The sequence below is a fragment of the Vipera berus genome (genome assembly GCF_964194415.1).
Source record: "Vipera berus genome assembly, chromosome: 3".
In the NCBI taxonomy this organism is placed as follows: domain Eukaryota; kingdom Metazoa; phylum Chordata; class Lepidosauria; order Squamata; family Viperidae; genus Vipera; species Vipera berus.
This window is the reverse complement of record NC_138204.1, coordinates 41164628-41181995: the sequence shown is the minus strand read 5'-3', so window position 1 is coordinate 41181995 and position 17368 is coordinate 41164628. Positions and strand designations below refer to the sequence as shown.

The window sequence follows — 17368 nt, the reverse complement described above, 5'->3', positions numbered from 1 at the left end:
CCTATGATGTTTACTTACACGCAAGTTCTGACGTCAGTGGAACTCACTTTCAAGACAATGTACATAGAATTAGAATTTTAGTCTTATGGATTACCAGTGCAACTGACTTTAAAATGAAGAAATGTAGAATTGCAACAACTCAGTAATGCAGCATGAAGAACACTGTTTTTTTTCTAGTGAACATTGTCCTGAAATACCACACATCTTTGGTATTGTTTTTTCTTTCTGCATTCAAGTAAATCCACTGTATTATAAGAGTTAACAGGAAAAATCTATACAATGATAAATCATCCCTTAACTTACAGCCAATAGCATTATTATTGTCTGATTCGTTTTGCAAATTGCTAATAAAATACATCTCAGCTAGCTTGGTTTCTACAAAAATCCAATAAACTACTATTTATAACCACAATTACTGGGTTAATGTAATATACTAAAGGAAAACCAAGAATGGAAGCAAGAAGCCTTCTTTGTGAGTCTTCAACCATCCAAACCACTTTGGTATTGAAAGGTAGCTGCAATACACACTTGTACACACAATCAATGAGTCACATTGTCAAGACCATGTCCTCAGGCAGAAGTACACACACAACTCCAGTAGGAACGGGTGACGAAACAAAGGTCGCTTTATTAAACTCCAGTGGAAAACAAAGTCACCGTTGGTAGCACATTGCTCCCAATGCTTATATAGCCGTTGAGTACATGGGCTCCGCCCTCAGGCTACAGACCGACATCCGCACACCCATATAAGCCCTCCTCCCCCCCTACAAGTCCTTTTGCTTCTTCTTCAGGCTCCCGTCCCCCTGTGCGTGTGTCAACCCACCTTCCCCCATTCAGTATACTGCCCTCAACCAGGTAAGTACGCCAGACAACCCCTACCCTCATCCCCAGGCACCCATCCCCACCGTATCCGGCCACATCAGGGGACCCGCACCCCAAACCACCCTCCGCAGTCCCCAGGACATTCGGTCCCACACTGTTCCAGAAGTTCTTGGAGGCCGGCTGAAAGCCCCAGATGTGTTCGGAGGACGGATGATGGAGGCGGACAGCCAGACACGCTGGCAACAGTAGGGCCCAGACGGGGATGACGAGAGGACGATGCAGGACCGGTACACGAGGCTGCTTCCCCCATGGAGTGTCGGGCCCACAGGGCTCGACACACATGTGGCCAACCAAGCCGTCTCATGTGGCCTCCTGGCAGCTCTTAGTAAAGCCTGCAGGACCTGGAGGGACTTGGCAGACACCGCATGAGTAGAAAACTAGGAACCAAGGAAGGAAGATGAGGTTTGCAGCCTTAGCAGAGCCTTTAATGGGTACTAGGTCCAACGAATCTTTCTAAATCACTTTGGATTATAATTATTTAACAGCTAAAACAGATGTTCAGAACAGGACTTAAACTGGACCACCAAGAGAATGTTCTCATAGCCTGTGGCATGATTAACAGATAAGGAAAAGGAATTGCAAGATTTAAAAATGTATAATTTTTAAAGCATATCAAGAGCTTTGGTGTAAAAGTTTTTAAACAGATAAGTGAACCAATGAGATTTTTTTTGGGCTTTGTTTGTTCTGAGTTCCTTTGAATTAATTAAATAGCATCTACTTCCTTAGGGAAAGAAAAATAGTTTTATAAAAGACAGAAAACATTTTGTGGAGTTTTTACTGAAAATGGACAAAAATGAATGGATGGTTTGGGATTTACTGATTATGGGAAGATGGGAACCATGATATGTAATTTGGGAAGGTGGAAATAGTAATAATCATGTCTGTAAATGATGTAAAGAAGATCGAAAGTCACTTTTTTAGATTTTTCTTTTTTCCTTTTTCCTTGACTTTCTAACTTTTTCTTTTATCTTTTCAATTCTTTTTCTTTCTTCTAATCTCTCATGTTTCCATGGTTTTTAATGTTTCTTATGTAGTTCTTAATAAAAAAATATATTTAAAATGAGGAAGTATAACTAGCTAAATTAACTGTGATGATCTGATACTGAATTCTGAATTAAAACATATTACCAACATGGAATGTGCTTGGTCAGAAAATGGCAAGCATTTATAGATTATTGGCCCTTACATGCAGGCGTACATCTCTTTCTCTCTATGAATCACATGGAAATTTCTTTGAATAGGGAAGAAAGAACACTGTTTTCTGCATGAATTAGTCTTACGGTGAGAACTTGATAAGAACAGTCTTCCACTGAAAACCATTTCAACCAATTGTTGCCATTCTTGCTAAATTCTGAATGAGTCATTCAAACCCTATGTAACAAAAAAAAACATACACACAGCAAAGCTCTCACTTCCTCAGAAACATGTGCTTTCTCTGCAGTGAACAAATTCTAGAATTGAGCATTACTCACTAGGCTAAGTGTAAGGGGATCATTTCCAGTAATCTACTTTATAAATGGTATGAACTCTTGATAATGTTTTACTTTTCACTTGCTAAAGAATATTTTTCACTGTCAAACCATGGGGTGATTTCCTCAGTCAGTTTTAGTAAGGACAGAATAACTTTCTTAAAGAGAGCTTACCTACTATTTATCTGAAAAGGTATATAAATTTCACACACCTGTATAAAAGGTCGGCCAGTATCTTCCATTTTTATCCCCAGATGCCCAATAACCTTTCAAAATAAAGATCCAGCCACATACAAGAAATGCATCTGAGGGTCCCAAGGGCAAGAGATGTTTTTAGGAAGAATAAATGAGCACTCCACTTCCAAGCATTCCTCCAGATAAAAAGGTAAAGGTTCCCCCACACATATGTGCTAGTCGTTTCCAACTCTAGGGGCCGGTGCTCATCTCCGTTTCAAAGCTGAAGAGCCAGCACATGTCCGAGGACGTCTCTGTGTTCATGTGGCTGGCATGACTAGACGCCAAAGGTGCACAGAACGCTGTTACCTTCCCACCTTGTTGTTGTTAGCTGCGAAGTCGTGTCCGACCCATCGCGACCCTATGGACAACATTCCTCCAGGCCTTCCTGTCCTCTACCATCTTCTGGAGTCCATCTAAGCTCACGCCTACTGCTTCAGTGACTCCATCCAGCCACCTCATTCTCTGTCGTCCCCTTCTTCTATTGCCCTCGATCTTTCCCAGCATTAGGCTCTTCTCCAGTGAGTCCTTCCTTCTCATTAGGTGGCCAAAGTATTTGAGTTTTAGCTTCAGGATCTGGCCTTCTAAAGAGCAGTCAGGCTTGATCTCCTCTAGGACTGACCGGTTTGATCGCCTTGCAGTCCAAGGGACTCGCAGGAGTCTTCTCCAGCACCATAGTTCAAAGGCCTCAATTCTTTGGCGCTCAGCCTTTCTTATGGTCCAACTTTCACTGCCATACATTGCAACTGGGAAGACCATAGCCTTGACTATATGCACTTTTGTTGACAGGGTGATGTCTCTGCTTTTTAGTGTGCTGTCTAGATTTGCCATGGCTTTCCTCCCTAGGAGCAAGCGTCTTTTAATTTCTTGGCTACAGTCCCCATCTGCAGTGATCTTGGAGCCCAGGAAAACAAAATCTGTCACTACCTCCATTTCTTCCCCATCTATTTGCCAGGAATTGAGAGGGCCAGATGCCATGATCTTGGTTTTCTTAATGTTAAGTTTCAACCCAAGTTTTGCACTCTCCTTCTTCACCCGCAACAAGAGGCTCTTTAGTTCCTCTTCACTTTCTGCCATTAGAGTGGTATCATCTGCGTATCTTAGGTTGTTGATATTTCTTCCGGCAATCTTAATTCCAACTTTTGATTCATCTAGCCCTGCCTTTCTCATGATGTGCTCTGCATATAAGTTAAATAGGCAGGGCGACAGTATACAGCCTTGCCGGACTCCTTTCCCAATTTTGAACCAATCAGTGGTTCCGTGTCCAGTTCTCACTGTTGCTTCTTGACTTCCCACCGTAGTGGTCCCTATTTTTCTACTTGCATTTTTATGTGCTTTCGAACTGCTAGGTTGGCAGAAGTATCCTCCAGATACTTGACAGAAAAAAAGGACAGATACAAATTGCCTGCTTTGAACAAGGGATAATTGGGAGGTAGCCGTGGGGGCAGGAGTGATTTTGAAAATAATTAGTGGTAACAGACTTGATACAGTAGAATGAGGTAGCAGCACAATATAATGGAATACAGGAAGGAGCAGAGATTAGATGGAAAGAGCTGTAGAAGAAAGAAAAAGCAAGAAAGTAATGCAATCACATGGATTAAGAAGGCCTGTAGGCCAGCCTGATAGCAGAAAACGGAATAGGGAAGCTTGCGTAGAGGTATGAGGTAAATTGGGGAAATGACTGCGTGTTGGTGTCAAAAAGAAATGATTAATTGTAGGTTTTGCTGGATATGTAAAATGAGGTTGAGTTTGTTTAGGACTGCTTTGAATAAGAAAGAACTGAAGGTACAGAACTAGAGGTTTGTGTTTTTGGATGTCTACACAGCCCTTGGTATGTAATTTGTCTTGGGACTTCATTACACAGCATGTTCTGTACCAGCCTGCTACCGGCCCTGCAGAAAAGGCAGGGACAACCCCTTTTACAAGAAGGCAAGAGGCTGGAATTATGCCTGCCAAATTTATTGCTACAAAAACAAATAGAACAAGACACAAACCAAGAAACAGGAGCTTTTCAAGCGGTTGCCTTCAGCAAACCAGCCCTCCCACGCATTCCCCCTTAAATACAGTTCAGGGCGTGGCTTCTCTCTGCCTCCTTCCGAGGAGCCCCATTGCCTTCCTCTGTTTACTCCTGATTGACTGCCTCCTGCGTCGGGCGTCCTTGAACAGGGCCAGCTGTGGGTCATCTTCATCCACGCTGTCAGGCTCACACAGCTGGGTCTGCGTCGTGACCAGGTGAGAGGGGCCTGGCTGAGGGCTCTCATCAAGCTGTCCAACCCCCTCAGCAAGCTCTTCAACACCCCCCTCCTCCTCCTCCTCTGAGTCGTTCGACCCAACTGCCGAACCCACAGGCTGACCCTGAATCACAACACAGCATTCCTTCTCTGTACTAGATTTCTGTTGGAGCAAAAGATTGATGGTTCAAAGGAAGAATGGTTAATTTGTATTTGTTTGTTTGTTTCTCTGTTTAGCTAAGGAAATATTTATGAAATGATGATCCAACAGGGCACAGACTGTCTAGTGAATTTTTAATAGTGTACAAATAAAACACTAAATTGTTGTTACAGTGTATACAATGATTGACTAATACATTATCCCACATATAAACGTCTAATAGAATGGCTTGTGTTTTGTCCTTGTTCTCAGCACTGCAGGGAACACTGTATAAATTTTTAAAAAAGAGCTATCCAATCTGTCCACTCCACAGGTGTTTTTCAACACCTCTTATCTTGGCCTCCAACTTGGCAACAAAGGTTAGTCAGTATATATGTTTAAAAGGTATTTCCTTTTCTCTGTCTTGAAAAGTGAACATTAACATTACAGATAACTTGCACAGCATTGGGAATGAGACAGGGAAAGTTCAAGGACAGAGTAATTTGTATCAGACAGGTGGTTAGACAAATCACCTGTATCTCGTGAGCAAAGCTCCTGCAAATTCTAGAAGATCTACATAAGGATAAAGATCAACTCTCAGCTGAGAAAAGCATTATCCAAATCAGCTGAAAACGTGCCCAATAGCTCTAGAAAGGGGGGGAGTGAGGGGGGCAGTCTCCAGGACTTTGTAGGGGAAGATACATTAAAGTCCATTGGGATTTTAAAAAGTAAATGTGGGGGGGGAAACATATCAGGAAGGAAGGGAGAGAAGGAGGGAGAGAGGTTTCCAGTGCTCCCTGCAAACGTCCCACAAGGAAACTCAACGGCGAAGTCAGAAGGATATTTGCCCTGTTGAAGCCTGGAAAAGCCTCTCTCTCCCCACTCCCCAAACGACATCAGCTGCAACAGACACGTCTGCATTGGGCTAATGCAGACATTAGATCTCAAACAGCCAGTGTTCACCTGCATTAAATCAAACATTGGGAGGAATTATTCTGAGTTAAGCACTGAAGGCAAAATACTATAACGAAATTGTTTTGCTGTTTGATACCTAGTAAAGGGTCTGTGCATCTTTATGGTTCACCTATCTCGGTGAGTATTTCCAGAACATGCTGTAGCAGTACATTATTCTGCTCCCACAGCAATAACAAGAGAATGTTCTGCATTGTTCAACGCCTACATGAAAGTGCTAAGGATTCAGAACAATGTGTTCTTCAACACTCTGTTGTTATCTGCCTCCAACCTTTTCATTACTTGTTCTGTTGGGCATGTTTTATTTGGTCAAAAAAGTTCTTAAAATAAGGCACATAAATGTTAAGGTTTATCTAATGAATAACATATACACTAATGTTGTAGGAGAAATGAACCACAGACCTTTTGTTCCTTTTCAATAAGGAATGAAATTAAATTGAGTGGTGTTTCTATTCTCCATTGTGTCTCTGTAACAAAGTCCTCCTCTTTTCCTCAATATTTTCTGGCAATGCACTTTCCATTGTGGCTTGTGAAACGATAGGCTAACAACCTCAATACAATCCAAAGAAACTGAACAGAACAGCAGGATCTCAGCTTGTTAAAAGCATATTCATATGTATGTTTCATCTGCCTAGGGGGCACTCAGACAATGGAGGGAAAGCTATAAACAGATAAGAACTGTCACAATGACAATTGATTTAAATCAGGGGTCCCCAACCCTGTTCCATGGCAGGCCATCCCCTGTCCGTGGCAAGCCAGCAACCAGGCCATACAACAGGCAAAGCCCAATCCACAGGATGCAGGCAGCACATGAAACCACGCCCCCTCCAGTCCATGGAAAAATCTTTCTCCACGGAACCAGTCTCTGATGCCCAAAAGGTTGGGGGTCACAGATTTAAATAGAAAAGGCATGCTTAAGAAAAGTAATCTATTGAAAGAAAGGGTGGAGCTGAGCTCATCTCATAACAAATACAAGTTTTCACAAATAAATAATCTCACTGAAATAGAGAAAAAGGAAAAAAACAATACAGTAGAAGCCTGGTTCTCATTTGCCCAATAAATAGCTTTTGAAAGAAGGGCTAATCAAATAAAAGCTCTTTTAAAGCTATCTAAATTCTCTAAATCCTATATCACAATTCCATAATCTAACTGTGCACTGTTTGAAGAAGTGTTTCATTTTGTAAAGACTTCCCCTGTTCAGTCACTTCCAACTTTAGCGGGGCGGTGCTCATCTCCATTTCTTTGCTGAGGGAGCCAGCACTGTCCAAAGACTTTTCCATAGTCATGATTATACGCTGAGATTCATGGAATGCTGTTACCTTCCAACTGAAGTGGTACCTATTTCTCTACTTGCATGTGCATGCTTTCAAAGTGCTAAGTGGGCAACAGCTGGGGCAAGTAATGAGAGCTCATCCCGTCATGTGGCTCTTGGGTCTTGAACCCAGTCTTCCGCTTTCCAGTTGACAAGCTTAGCATCTTTAATCAGGCTAGTCTCATTTTGTATGTCTCAACAAATAGCAACAGCCACACTGTCAAACAGGTGCTTCTTGATTGATGTCAGATGACCACATCTATCCAAAAGTGTAGTCAGTCAGTAGGCATGTGCTTATTTGCACAATGCTGAATGATCTATTTCTGCCTCCTGTCAGCTATTGGTAAGAGCATGCTTTTCTCACCTATCAACAAGCAATATGGGCAACAAAAATATGAACAATAAATTAGATGAGTGAACCATTTATTCACCTGAAGAGCTGATATTTTTATTGCTCTTTGTCTTGAAAAAGGCTGCTGCTCTCTTTTGCATTTCCCAGAGTTTGAGCTTCTTTTTTCATAATAGTTTTTTAATTCTTTGGCCAGTAATATATGTTCAAATAAATCTGTCAAAAAGAGGCAGCAGTGCCATTAGACAAAGATAATCAAATGACTCAAGTGGCAAATTTGGCTAACAACAGAAGAGCAGTAAATGGTCAGCCACTTAATTTCTCATATGTCTACTACCAGGGATGAAGAAAAATAAGTTGTGAAATTATTTACCTCTAGTACCAAATAATTTTGATTTTGATAGATGGATCGTTTATTTCTCTGCTATTGGCAGAAAAATATGGTAGGTTGGTCCTATAATCAACCTTGGATAAAATTTTATGTTCATAACAGACTATGAAAACCTTATGCCATGATTACATTTGTTACTCTTTAATGTCCCATCTCCCTATGTTTTCACTGTACATACTTATTACAGCTATGTAAAGTGGCTTGAGAATCAGTTTAGTGTAATGGTTAAGCCAGCTGGGTAACCTTGGGCCAGTCACTTGCTCTTGGCCCTAGGAAGGAGGAAATAGCAAACCACTTCAGAAAAACCTTGCCAAGAAAACTGCAGGGACTTGTCCAGGCAGTCTCTGAGAACTGAACACAACTGAACAAAAGAAAAGTGACAGATGCATCTCAAAGACGAGTTTTTAGATGACAGACAAAATCTGATTTTTTTTATTAATGCAAATAGCCAGTGTAATATAGGTCAACAAGATGTTCCATGTTGCCTTGCAACCTAGACCTGGCACTTACAATAGACAAAAGAGGTGGTGAGCATAGAAATCGGCTTGTTGGTTTTTCAAAAATTGTCCAGGGAAAAGAAAGAAATGTGGCTTCTGAAGTGCAGGAGTTCCTCTTAGCAATAATATGAGCAACTCTACTGAAGAAATCCAGTTGTGGGATTTAAAAGAAGTATAGAAGTGCACAAAGTCTATAGATCCCTGAGGACTTACAGTAAGTAGATATTCACACATAACTCTTGGCCATCCGGTAACCAGTGCAAAAAATGTCTCATTCTATCCACAACAATATTGACATTCTCGTATCCTTCAAAATCATTTTTCTAACACTTTTTTTATCAAATAGAATGAGAATTGCTTTTAAAAAGGTGAATTTATTATCTAGCACTGTTCCTGAATCTTTTTTACTTATTGGAAGTCATCTGTGCACTTACTCTGACCGGTTTTTGTCTTTTAGGGCCAACACTATTGGCAAAAAAGAAAATAAAATTTTGATCTTGAAAATAAAATCTTCTAGCATTAGAAAATACAGTATTGTGCCTTGCTCCTATCCATCTTCCAGAACTATGACCTTTCAAAAAACACAACCAACCTTTTGCTTACATGAAGTCAGTTAACAGCAATCCGAGGTCATACAATGTTACCAAAGCTGATATAATCTGCTTTGTACTGCTGACGTAATATGCAATACTCATAGAGAGATGAAAGCAAAGAAATGTAAAAGAAGCAGAGAAAGAGCCACAATCTCCCTCACATAATGTGCTGTACCTTCTTGCTCTGACTCATTAACTGAGAGACCATAAACAGGCTGTTGGGTTCTCTAAGATTTCACGATCTGAGAAGGAAAGCCTATTGTGTAAAGAAGGGCTTCAGGAGGAAGAAAAGGAAATAGCAGAATGCAGAAGCATTCATTTATTAACTGCTCATTTTTATTGTTGCTGCTGTAATTGAAATTATTTTATCGTGTGTGTACAGTGTACAGAGAAGAGCAACAAAGATGATTGGGGGACTGGAGGCTAAAACATATAGGGAACGGTTGCTGGAATTGGGTATGTGTAGTTTAACGAAGAGAAGAGTGAGGGGTGACATGATAGCAGTGTTCCAATATCTCAGGGGCTGCCACAAAGAAGAGGGAGACAAGCTATTCTCCAAAGCATTTGAAGGCAGGAAAAGAAGCAACGGATGGAAACTAGTCAAGGAGAGAAGCAACCTAGAACTAAGGAGAAACTTCCTGACAGTTAGAACAACTAACCAGTGGAACAACCTGCCTCCAGAAGTGGTGAATGCTCCAACACTGGAGGTTTTTAAGAAGAGACTGGACAGCCATTTGCCTGAAATGATATAGGGTTTCCTGCCTGAGCAGGGGGTTGGACTAGATGACCTCCAAGGTCCCTTCCAACTTCTTCTTCTTCTTCATTATTATAATTATTATTATTATTATTATTGTTGTTGTTGTTGTTGTTGTTGTTGTTGTTATTATTATTATTATTATTATTATTATTATTATTATTATTATTATTATTATTATTATTATACATAACTCAAGATGGCAAACATACCTAATACTTCTGCTTTCTTTCTTCCCTATATCAATAACCCTGTGTGATGTTTGGCCTGAGAGAAGACGACAGGCCCAAAGTCACCCAACTGGCTTTCATGCCCAGGGAGGACTTGCCTGCTTTCTAGGTCAGCATCTTAATTACCACACAACAATTTGCCATTTAGGTTTGAGGCAAATCAGTTTTACAAAAGTATGAAGCAACAATGAAAAACAGCAGAACTAAAATAAATTCAACTGAAATAAATTATGGAAGCACTTGTTTTTCCCCCTGCTCAGTTTCAGCAAATACATGCACTAGTTTTGTCACCATGTTGCACAGCAGGGGAAAGTCTATTAGCTGTTTAAAACCCCTTATTAAAATGTTACATTATTTTCCAGATGCAATACACAGTAGTAGCCAAAATTGTGGAAACCTTTTGGGAAAAGTGTATTTTTGAGGTTTGATGGCTAATAACACCACATTTTTTTAGTAGTACCATAAAATTATATATCAATGGAAAGGTAATTTAACCAAGAATGTAATGCAACAAAGTTTGTTCAATTATCTGTACTGTATTGTATGAAAAGTTATAGCCAAATAACCAGAAAAAGGAAGCACAACTTGCTTAGGTTGATAACAGGTAGCTTTCCTTCATCTGATTTTAGCCAATGATCATGAGTGTTTAGAGAGCCAATCAGGTGTCATCTTGCTTTGGCAATGAGCCAATCAGATCACAGTAGGATTCAGTTATTGATGTCATGTATTGAAGCTGAGAGGAGGACATTTGTCAGTGTGTTATGTGATCGCTATCAAGTTGGTTGGGTTTTTTGGGGTTCTTTCATTTAGTGAGCTTGTAAAATGTAATAAAATTAAAGTAATGGTGCAAAGAGTTGACTGTTTGCCCAGAAAGTGATGTAAAATAGTATTATTAAGTGAACAAGGCTACAGTTATAAAGAAATAACTGTAGAGGAAAAATTGGTGGAAACTTAGCCAAAGGTGGCATTTCTACTGTACCATTTTCCCAAAAGGTTTCCACAATTCTGGCCACTACTGTATGTGTTGGGGGAAAGTAGATTACAATACCGCATATGTTATTTGGCAGATATGCATTTCAGAATGATTTCTTCCCTACACATACTTTTCCCTCTTCTCCATCTTGGGATCCAGTATTCAAAAAACTTAAACAAAGAAAATATTGGAGGAAAAGGATAATTAAAATCTATCTATGTTCAGGCAATCTAGTGAAAAGAAAGACAGACAGCCAAGAAAGAACACTAGAATACTGTAGTCCCAATTTAGAAATATTATGACCTGAGTACACCCATAATGCAAAAGTTAGAAAGAAAGAAAGACAAACCTTTGTGTGCCGCAACTATGCCTCAACTCCATCACTGTTACATATCATCCCAGGATCTAGGGAGATTGCAAATTCTGGGTCTTTACCTAAACCAGTGTTTCACAACCTTAGTAACTATGCCAAGGTTGCCAAGATATGTGGACTTCAACTCACAACTCCATATATTACCTTTCTGGAGTTAAGCTATAATTGTAGTTGAATGGCCTGTTAAATAATTGTGGGTATGTCCATGTGCCTTCAAATCAGTTTTGACTCCTGGTGATTGCCTGGACTTTTGCCCTGCACTTTTCTTGGCAAGATTTTTCAGTTTGCCAATGCATGCTTCCTAGGGCTAAGAGAGAGTGACTGGCCCAAGATCACCAGCTAGCTTCATGCCTAAAGCAGGACCAAAATTTACAGTCTCCTGATTTCTAGCCTGGTGTTTTAACCAATAAACCCAACTGGCTGTCTATATAGTTAACTGCAGCTGTGCAAATAAGGCAATAATTCAGCAGAAGCAAGAATGATAAAGATTCACAAACATAGACTGGAGAGATTTGCCCAGACAGTATCTGTAAGATATCTGTCAAAGACAAAGCAATTATCTTCTCCAAAACTGGAAACAGCACCTGCAGGCTTACTAATCATCATTCAATCTTTGAGATTTGAAGCTCAGATCCAGAGTACTGATTAATTTTAACTCCACAGTTCATCCAGTATCAGTGATCACATCTTTATTAGTGCAGCAAAACCCCTAGTTATTCTGTTAGAAAATTCTAGATTTGAATTCAATCCAATGTAAATTTGCACTTGCATGTACTCTATTATATGGCTTATGGGACGCCAAATATTTAGCTCTACTCACTCCACATTCTATGTAGTATTTGAATTCAACGGAGGACTCCAGAGTACTAAAAGAAACTAAGGGCTTTTCTGCATGGCAGCCTTAAGCTACTTGGCACCTGTCTAGAAATAAACCAGTTTAAGAAATCCCTTTCTAGATTTCAATCTCCTTTCTTCACTTTTGCCACAATAATGTCCTGGTTTACTGTATGGACCAGGCCTACCACAAGCTGTGATTCTGCTGCATCTTTACCTTTTCTACTCATGCATGAAAAAGCAATTGTGAATTGCTTTCCTTTGGTTTAAGGATATGTGATTTCCCTTGATAGATCTTTTGTATAAGTACCTTGCCATTGACTCCCCCTCATATTTAATGCCTTTCCATTGGTAGAAAAGAAAACACACAACAGTACAGGAGTCCTCAACTTACAACAGTTCATTAGCGACCATTCAAAGTTACAACAGCACTGAAAATGTGACTTATGATCATTTTTCACACTTATGAATGGTGTAGCATCCCCAAGGTCACATGATCAAAATTTGGATGCTTGACAACTGGTTCATATTTATGATGGTTATAGTGTCTCGGGTCATGTGATCCCTTTTTGTGACCTTCTGATAAGCAAAGTCAATGTTAAGGTTCACTTAACAACCATGTTACTAATGTAACAACTGCAGTGATTCACGTAACAACTGTGGCAAAAAAAGGCTGTAAAATGGGGTAAAACTCACTTAGCAACGTAAATTTTGGGTTTAGTTGTCCTAAGTCAAGGACTGCCTGTATTGACATTGTCGGTTGAAGAAGAAAGTGACAGAACTTTTATCAATTTCACAAGATTAAAAAGGAGAGAAAGGAAGGCTGGGTTTTCATATTCCATCAATGATTTAAAATGGAAAAAAAAGTGGGGGGACCCCTAGCCTTTCACTGTCTCACTGATGAATTTGTTAAAAAATAAATCAATCATGAAGGACTATTCTGGGGGGTGAAGTCCACACATCTTAAAGTTGCCAAGCTTGAGAAACACTGGTGAGGGGTAGAGATCAGTGTCCAGAGCAGAGCGGGCATTCCAGTGGCAACAGTCAATTGCTATGAAAGTGTTCATCTACAATGGGAAAAAAAAGAAGCAGAGCAAAGGCTCCAGATATCACCACTTGAACAGACATAGGTACAGTAGGAAAACAGCACTTTCAATCCTTAGCAGAGTGACATCATGAATTCCAGCTGGGAAATAGTGGTCTATACTCACGTTGGGGCAAGGTGGTTGTACAGATTAGTCCAAAAATTCAATAACATCTTGATACTTTTCGGGATCTCTTTCCCTAACCAGTCATTTAAAATCAAAACTTATAGGAAAAGATCATTAGAGACCCACATTTATACATTCATTCTGCTACTTTCACTACAGTCTGAAAATAGAACCGTCTACAGCTTATTTCACCTTCTCAGATTTGGGCAGTTGTATGCAAGGACTGGATGTCTAAATCAGGACCCTGAGGACAGGGCCACATGCCTAACTCCAGCTGCCCTCCCTCCCTTTTTTTCATCTATTCTGAAAACCTGAGCCAAATTCTATTGGTGGTTGTTCTGACTTTTCAGAACCTTGTTTATATGAATCAGCTGTGAAATCTTTTTGTGGCAACACGGGCCATGTTTGCAACAGGCTGCAGGCAGAGTCTCAATCCCTGATTGTCCAAAGAGACTGCCCAGCCACTGGGTGAGAGGTGAGAAGGCTTACACAAGGTTGCATAATAACTCAGTGGACAGAAATAGAATGCAGATCCCTGAAGTAAAGTCTTAGACCCATGCCCTTGTACAACAAGGGAACTGACTCCTAAAAATCCTGAACCCACGTGCATTAAAAAGGGGGGGGGAAAGAGGGGGATGCTTACCTTTCACCTGGATGAATCAAGTTGCATGTTTGAAGAAGACTAGAAAGGTCTCTGGAGGAGTGGCTGACTTTCACCAGCTTTGGGTTCTAAATGTGCTCCTTTAATAAAAATAACTGGCTCTTAACACTGAGAACTCCAACAGTAGCTAGGGAGGCTTACATTCAGATTCCCCTCAGCTACATAGCTCAGTGGCTTGGACCACCATTGGCCTCTCTGCTTGTAAAAAATGGAGCAGAAGGGCCTTGGAAAGAAGAGATAAAGCTGAAAGATGTGCATACGCATTACATTCACTACAGAATCAAGAAGCAAATGTGACAAACCCCACGCGTCTGATTCATTAGGGAAAAGCTAATTGTGTTGTTGGCCACCACAGAAATTCTGCCAAAGTAACTCTACTTGTACATCACAAGGGTGCTCTGAGTGTACATTTCCCTTTTCTCCATAGTGATGTGTGTAATATAATTGGACAAAATGCTGTCTTCTCAAGACAAAAGGCTGTCAAAAAAAAGATAGGCAAAAAAAAAAAAACAATTATCCTCTCTGTTCAACTGTGGAAACAAAGTGGTAATAACCAAGGAATATCTGTATCTGGTAGTCATATGAGTAAGATCAGCACCTTAGATCAGTGGTTTTCAAACTTGCCATTTTTAAGTTGTGTAGAATTCAACTCCCAGAATTCTCTGATAAGAATGCCGATTATTGAATTCTGGGAATTAGAAGACCACACATCTTAAGAGTTGCCACATTTGAAAAACACTACCTAAATAGTCTTACACAGTAGCCAACCCGAATCCTTCAAATGGAACTTAAGAAAAACTAACCACTGGAATGGCTTGCCTTCAGAAGTTGTAGGTGCTCTCATCACTAGAAGTTTTTAAAAAGACATTAGACAACCATTTGTCCAAAATGGTATAGGATCTCCTGCTTGAGCAGGGGGTTGTATTACACCTCCAAGGTTCTTTCCAACTTTTTTAGTCTGTAAAGTGCCATAGTGGTTTCCAGGACTTCATTCTTCAGCAATTGGCATTTAGAGACAAACTGCTTTGTGCGTCATCTGGCCAAGGATCCATTAGCAACTTTCTATACTATATTGTGTCTAATCTTTTTTTTAAAGCCACGTTAAAATCGAATCCCGAGTCTGTCTTTGGAAAATCAGGGAACCTTGCTTTGCTGTAGCCCGCGTTTGCAGTTAACTACTCTGAATCTTAATACCGGGGCGAGTGAAAATTCAATTAATGAAGCAAAACAATGCAACGAGTCACCCATTAAACCTCCTCTGAATTCCGCAATGTCCGTTTAAGGCAATGCGGTTTTAAGGGGAAGAGTGAAGGTCACCCCAACACGAGCCCTGGTGCACGTCGCTCAAGTGGGATTGAAGACTGGTAAAGGCCGCCGGCACAGATGCTACGTGACTCTCTCCAGGTTGATAAATGGACGTGATTTATTGCTGCTGCCTGCGTGCTTTGGACGCCCTCCCCCAGCGCGTCTCCTGGGGGCTAGCGACCCACCTCCGCCTGCGATGCCCTTTGCCAGCATTACCAGACCAGGAGGGCTCTGCTTCTGGCCAATGGCTGTAGGATCGCGGCGTGCTCGGCGCATGGGCAGTCCCATTGGCCAGCAGCCTTGCAGGGACGAAGCCAAGGGGTCGGCCCGAGCAGGGGCGGGGCCTCGAACAAGCATGGGACTATAAAGTAGGGAGACGAGTTTAGTGGAGGGAAGCTACTCGAGTTGGCGCTTCTGTGCGAAATCGAAAGGGCCGCTCCGAATTCAACGGCTGGTCAAATCTCCGAGCGAGGCAAGACGTGCTCTTACAGGTAAAGCCGGCGGACGTTTTATTATGATGATGATTTTCTTTGGATCGTCCAAAGTACATGCTGCTTTAGAACCGAGCTGCGGTTTATTCGAAGGCACTGAATTCATGGGAGGGATTTGTGGGGTTGTGTTGCACAGAAGGGCTCCTGTTGTTTTTGGTTTTTGAACAAAAGGCTTAATGGTTTTGAATTCACGCTGTTACATTTGATTGGCCACCTAAGGAGAATTATACTTGGACTGTCTGTATTAGAAATGCATTTACTGTAGTAGTAAATGTAGCCTTTTTATACAGAATTAACAGTTGGAAGGGACCTTGGAGGTCTTCTAGTCCAGCCCCGTGCTCAGGCAGGAAAAACTATACCATTTCAGACAAATAGTTGTCTAATCTCTTCTTAAAAACTGTGTTGGAGCATTCACAAATTCTGCAGGCAAGCTACATAATGAGGCTCTGTAAGCTGCCAAGCCTCTGTTGGGAAAAACTCTTCTTTCAGAGTAGCATGGCCTAGAGCAGGGGTCTCCAACCCCCAGTCCATGGACCTGCGTGCCAGCAACTGGTCCACACAAAGAAGCAAGCAAAGCCCCATCTGTGGGATGCAGGCAGAACACAAAATCATGCACTCTGGTCCATTGAAAAACCTTTCTCCATGGAACCAGTCCCTGGTGCCCAAAAGGTTGGGGAGCTCTGGCCTAGAGATCAAAAGGGTTTTTTTTACAAGCTAAGCTGTAGCTTAACCTATATTTCTCATTTGTTTCTCCGTCTAGGTGTTTCCAGGTGGCTGAGCTATGGAGACAATGCAAGAGCTGATCCCATTTGCGAAAGAGATGCTGAGCCAGAAGCCCAATGGGAAAATGGTCAAGCTGTACATGCTGGGCAGCATGCTGGCCTTCTTTGGGGTGGTTATTAGCTTGGTAGAGACTGTCTGCAGGCCTTTCACCTCTGAAGGGAAGCTGGAGGAAGAGGAGGAGGAAGAGGAGGATGAGAAAAAGAAGAGGCCTGCTCTGCCACTGACGAAAAGAGAGCAGAAGGTGGAGGTTGTGGCTCAGAAACAGGAAGACATGATCCAGGAAAAAGGCAAACAGGTGCTGGCTTTAAGGAACTCTGTGAACAGGCAACGCGCCTCATAGGAAGACTGTTCTTTGTGGAATGAAATGATGGTGATCTGCAGCATATAGGACATTTGTCTCTTCTTAAGGGGCAGATTCCCAAATAATGCCCTTGTGAGGGGAACATCTCTGGGTGAAAGACTGCAACTGAAAAAGACTATTAACAAAGTTTTATTTTGCTGCTGTGCAGCAGTTGAACAACACTGCCATTTAAAGTCTTATATACCTGTTCTTTTGGTACAAAAATGCAAAGCTCTGTTGTATCTTATCCCTGCCTATGTGGGATTTATTTTTTACTAATGTCTATGTGTTTTACAAATATTTTGCATTTTAAATAAACCATTTTATACCTGACACAGATGCTG

At 41.1% G+C, this 17368-nt stretch overlaps 1 protein-coding gene across 1 annotated transcript; it reads left to right on the top strand.

Annotated features, from left to right (window-relative positions):
- The first annotated feature begins 15809 nt into the window (after positions 1–15809).
- On the top strand, positions 15810–17357 carry G0S2 (G0/G1 switch 2). Its single transcript, XM_081322141.1, has 2 exons — positions 15810–15901; positions 16662–17357. The coding sequence occupies exon 2, from the start codon at positions 16683–16685 to the stop codon at positions 17022–17024; it is 342 nt and encodes a 113-aa protein (XP_081178267.1). The 5' UTR covers positions 15810–15901; positions 16662–16682; the 3' UTR covers positions 17025–17357.
- Positions 17358–17368: the final 11 nt, after the last annotated feature.

Bases quoted from the DNA above. Each gene is read 5' to 3' on its own strand.
- G0S2 (XM_081322141.1), top strand. From the start codon at position 16,683: ATGGAGACAATGCAAGAGCTGATCCCATTTGCGAAAGAGATGCTGAGC.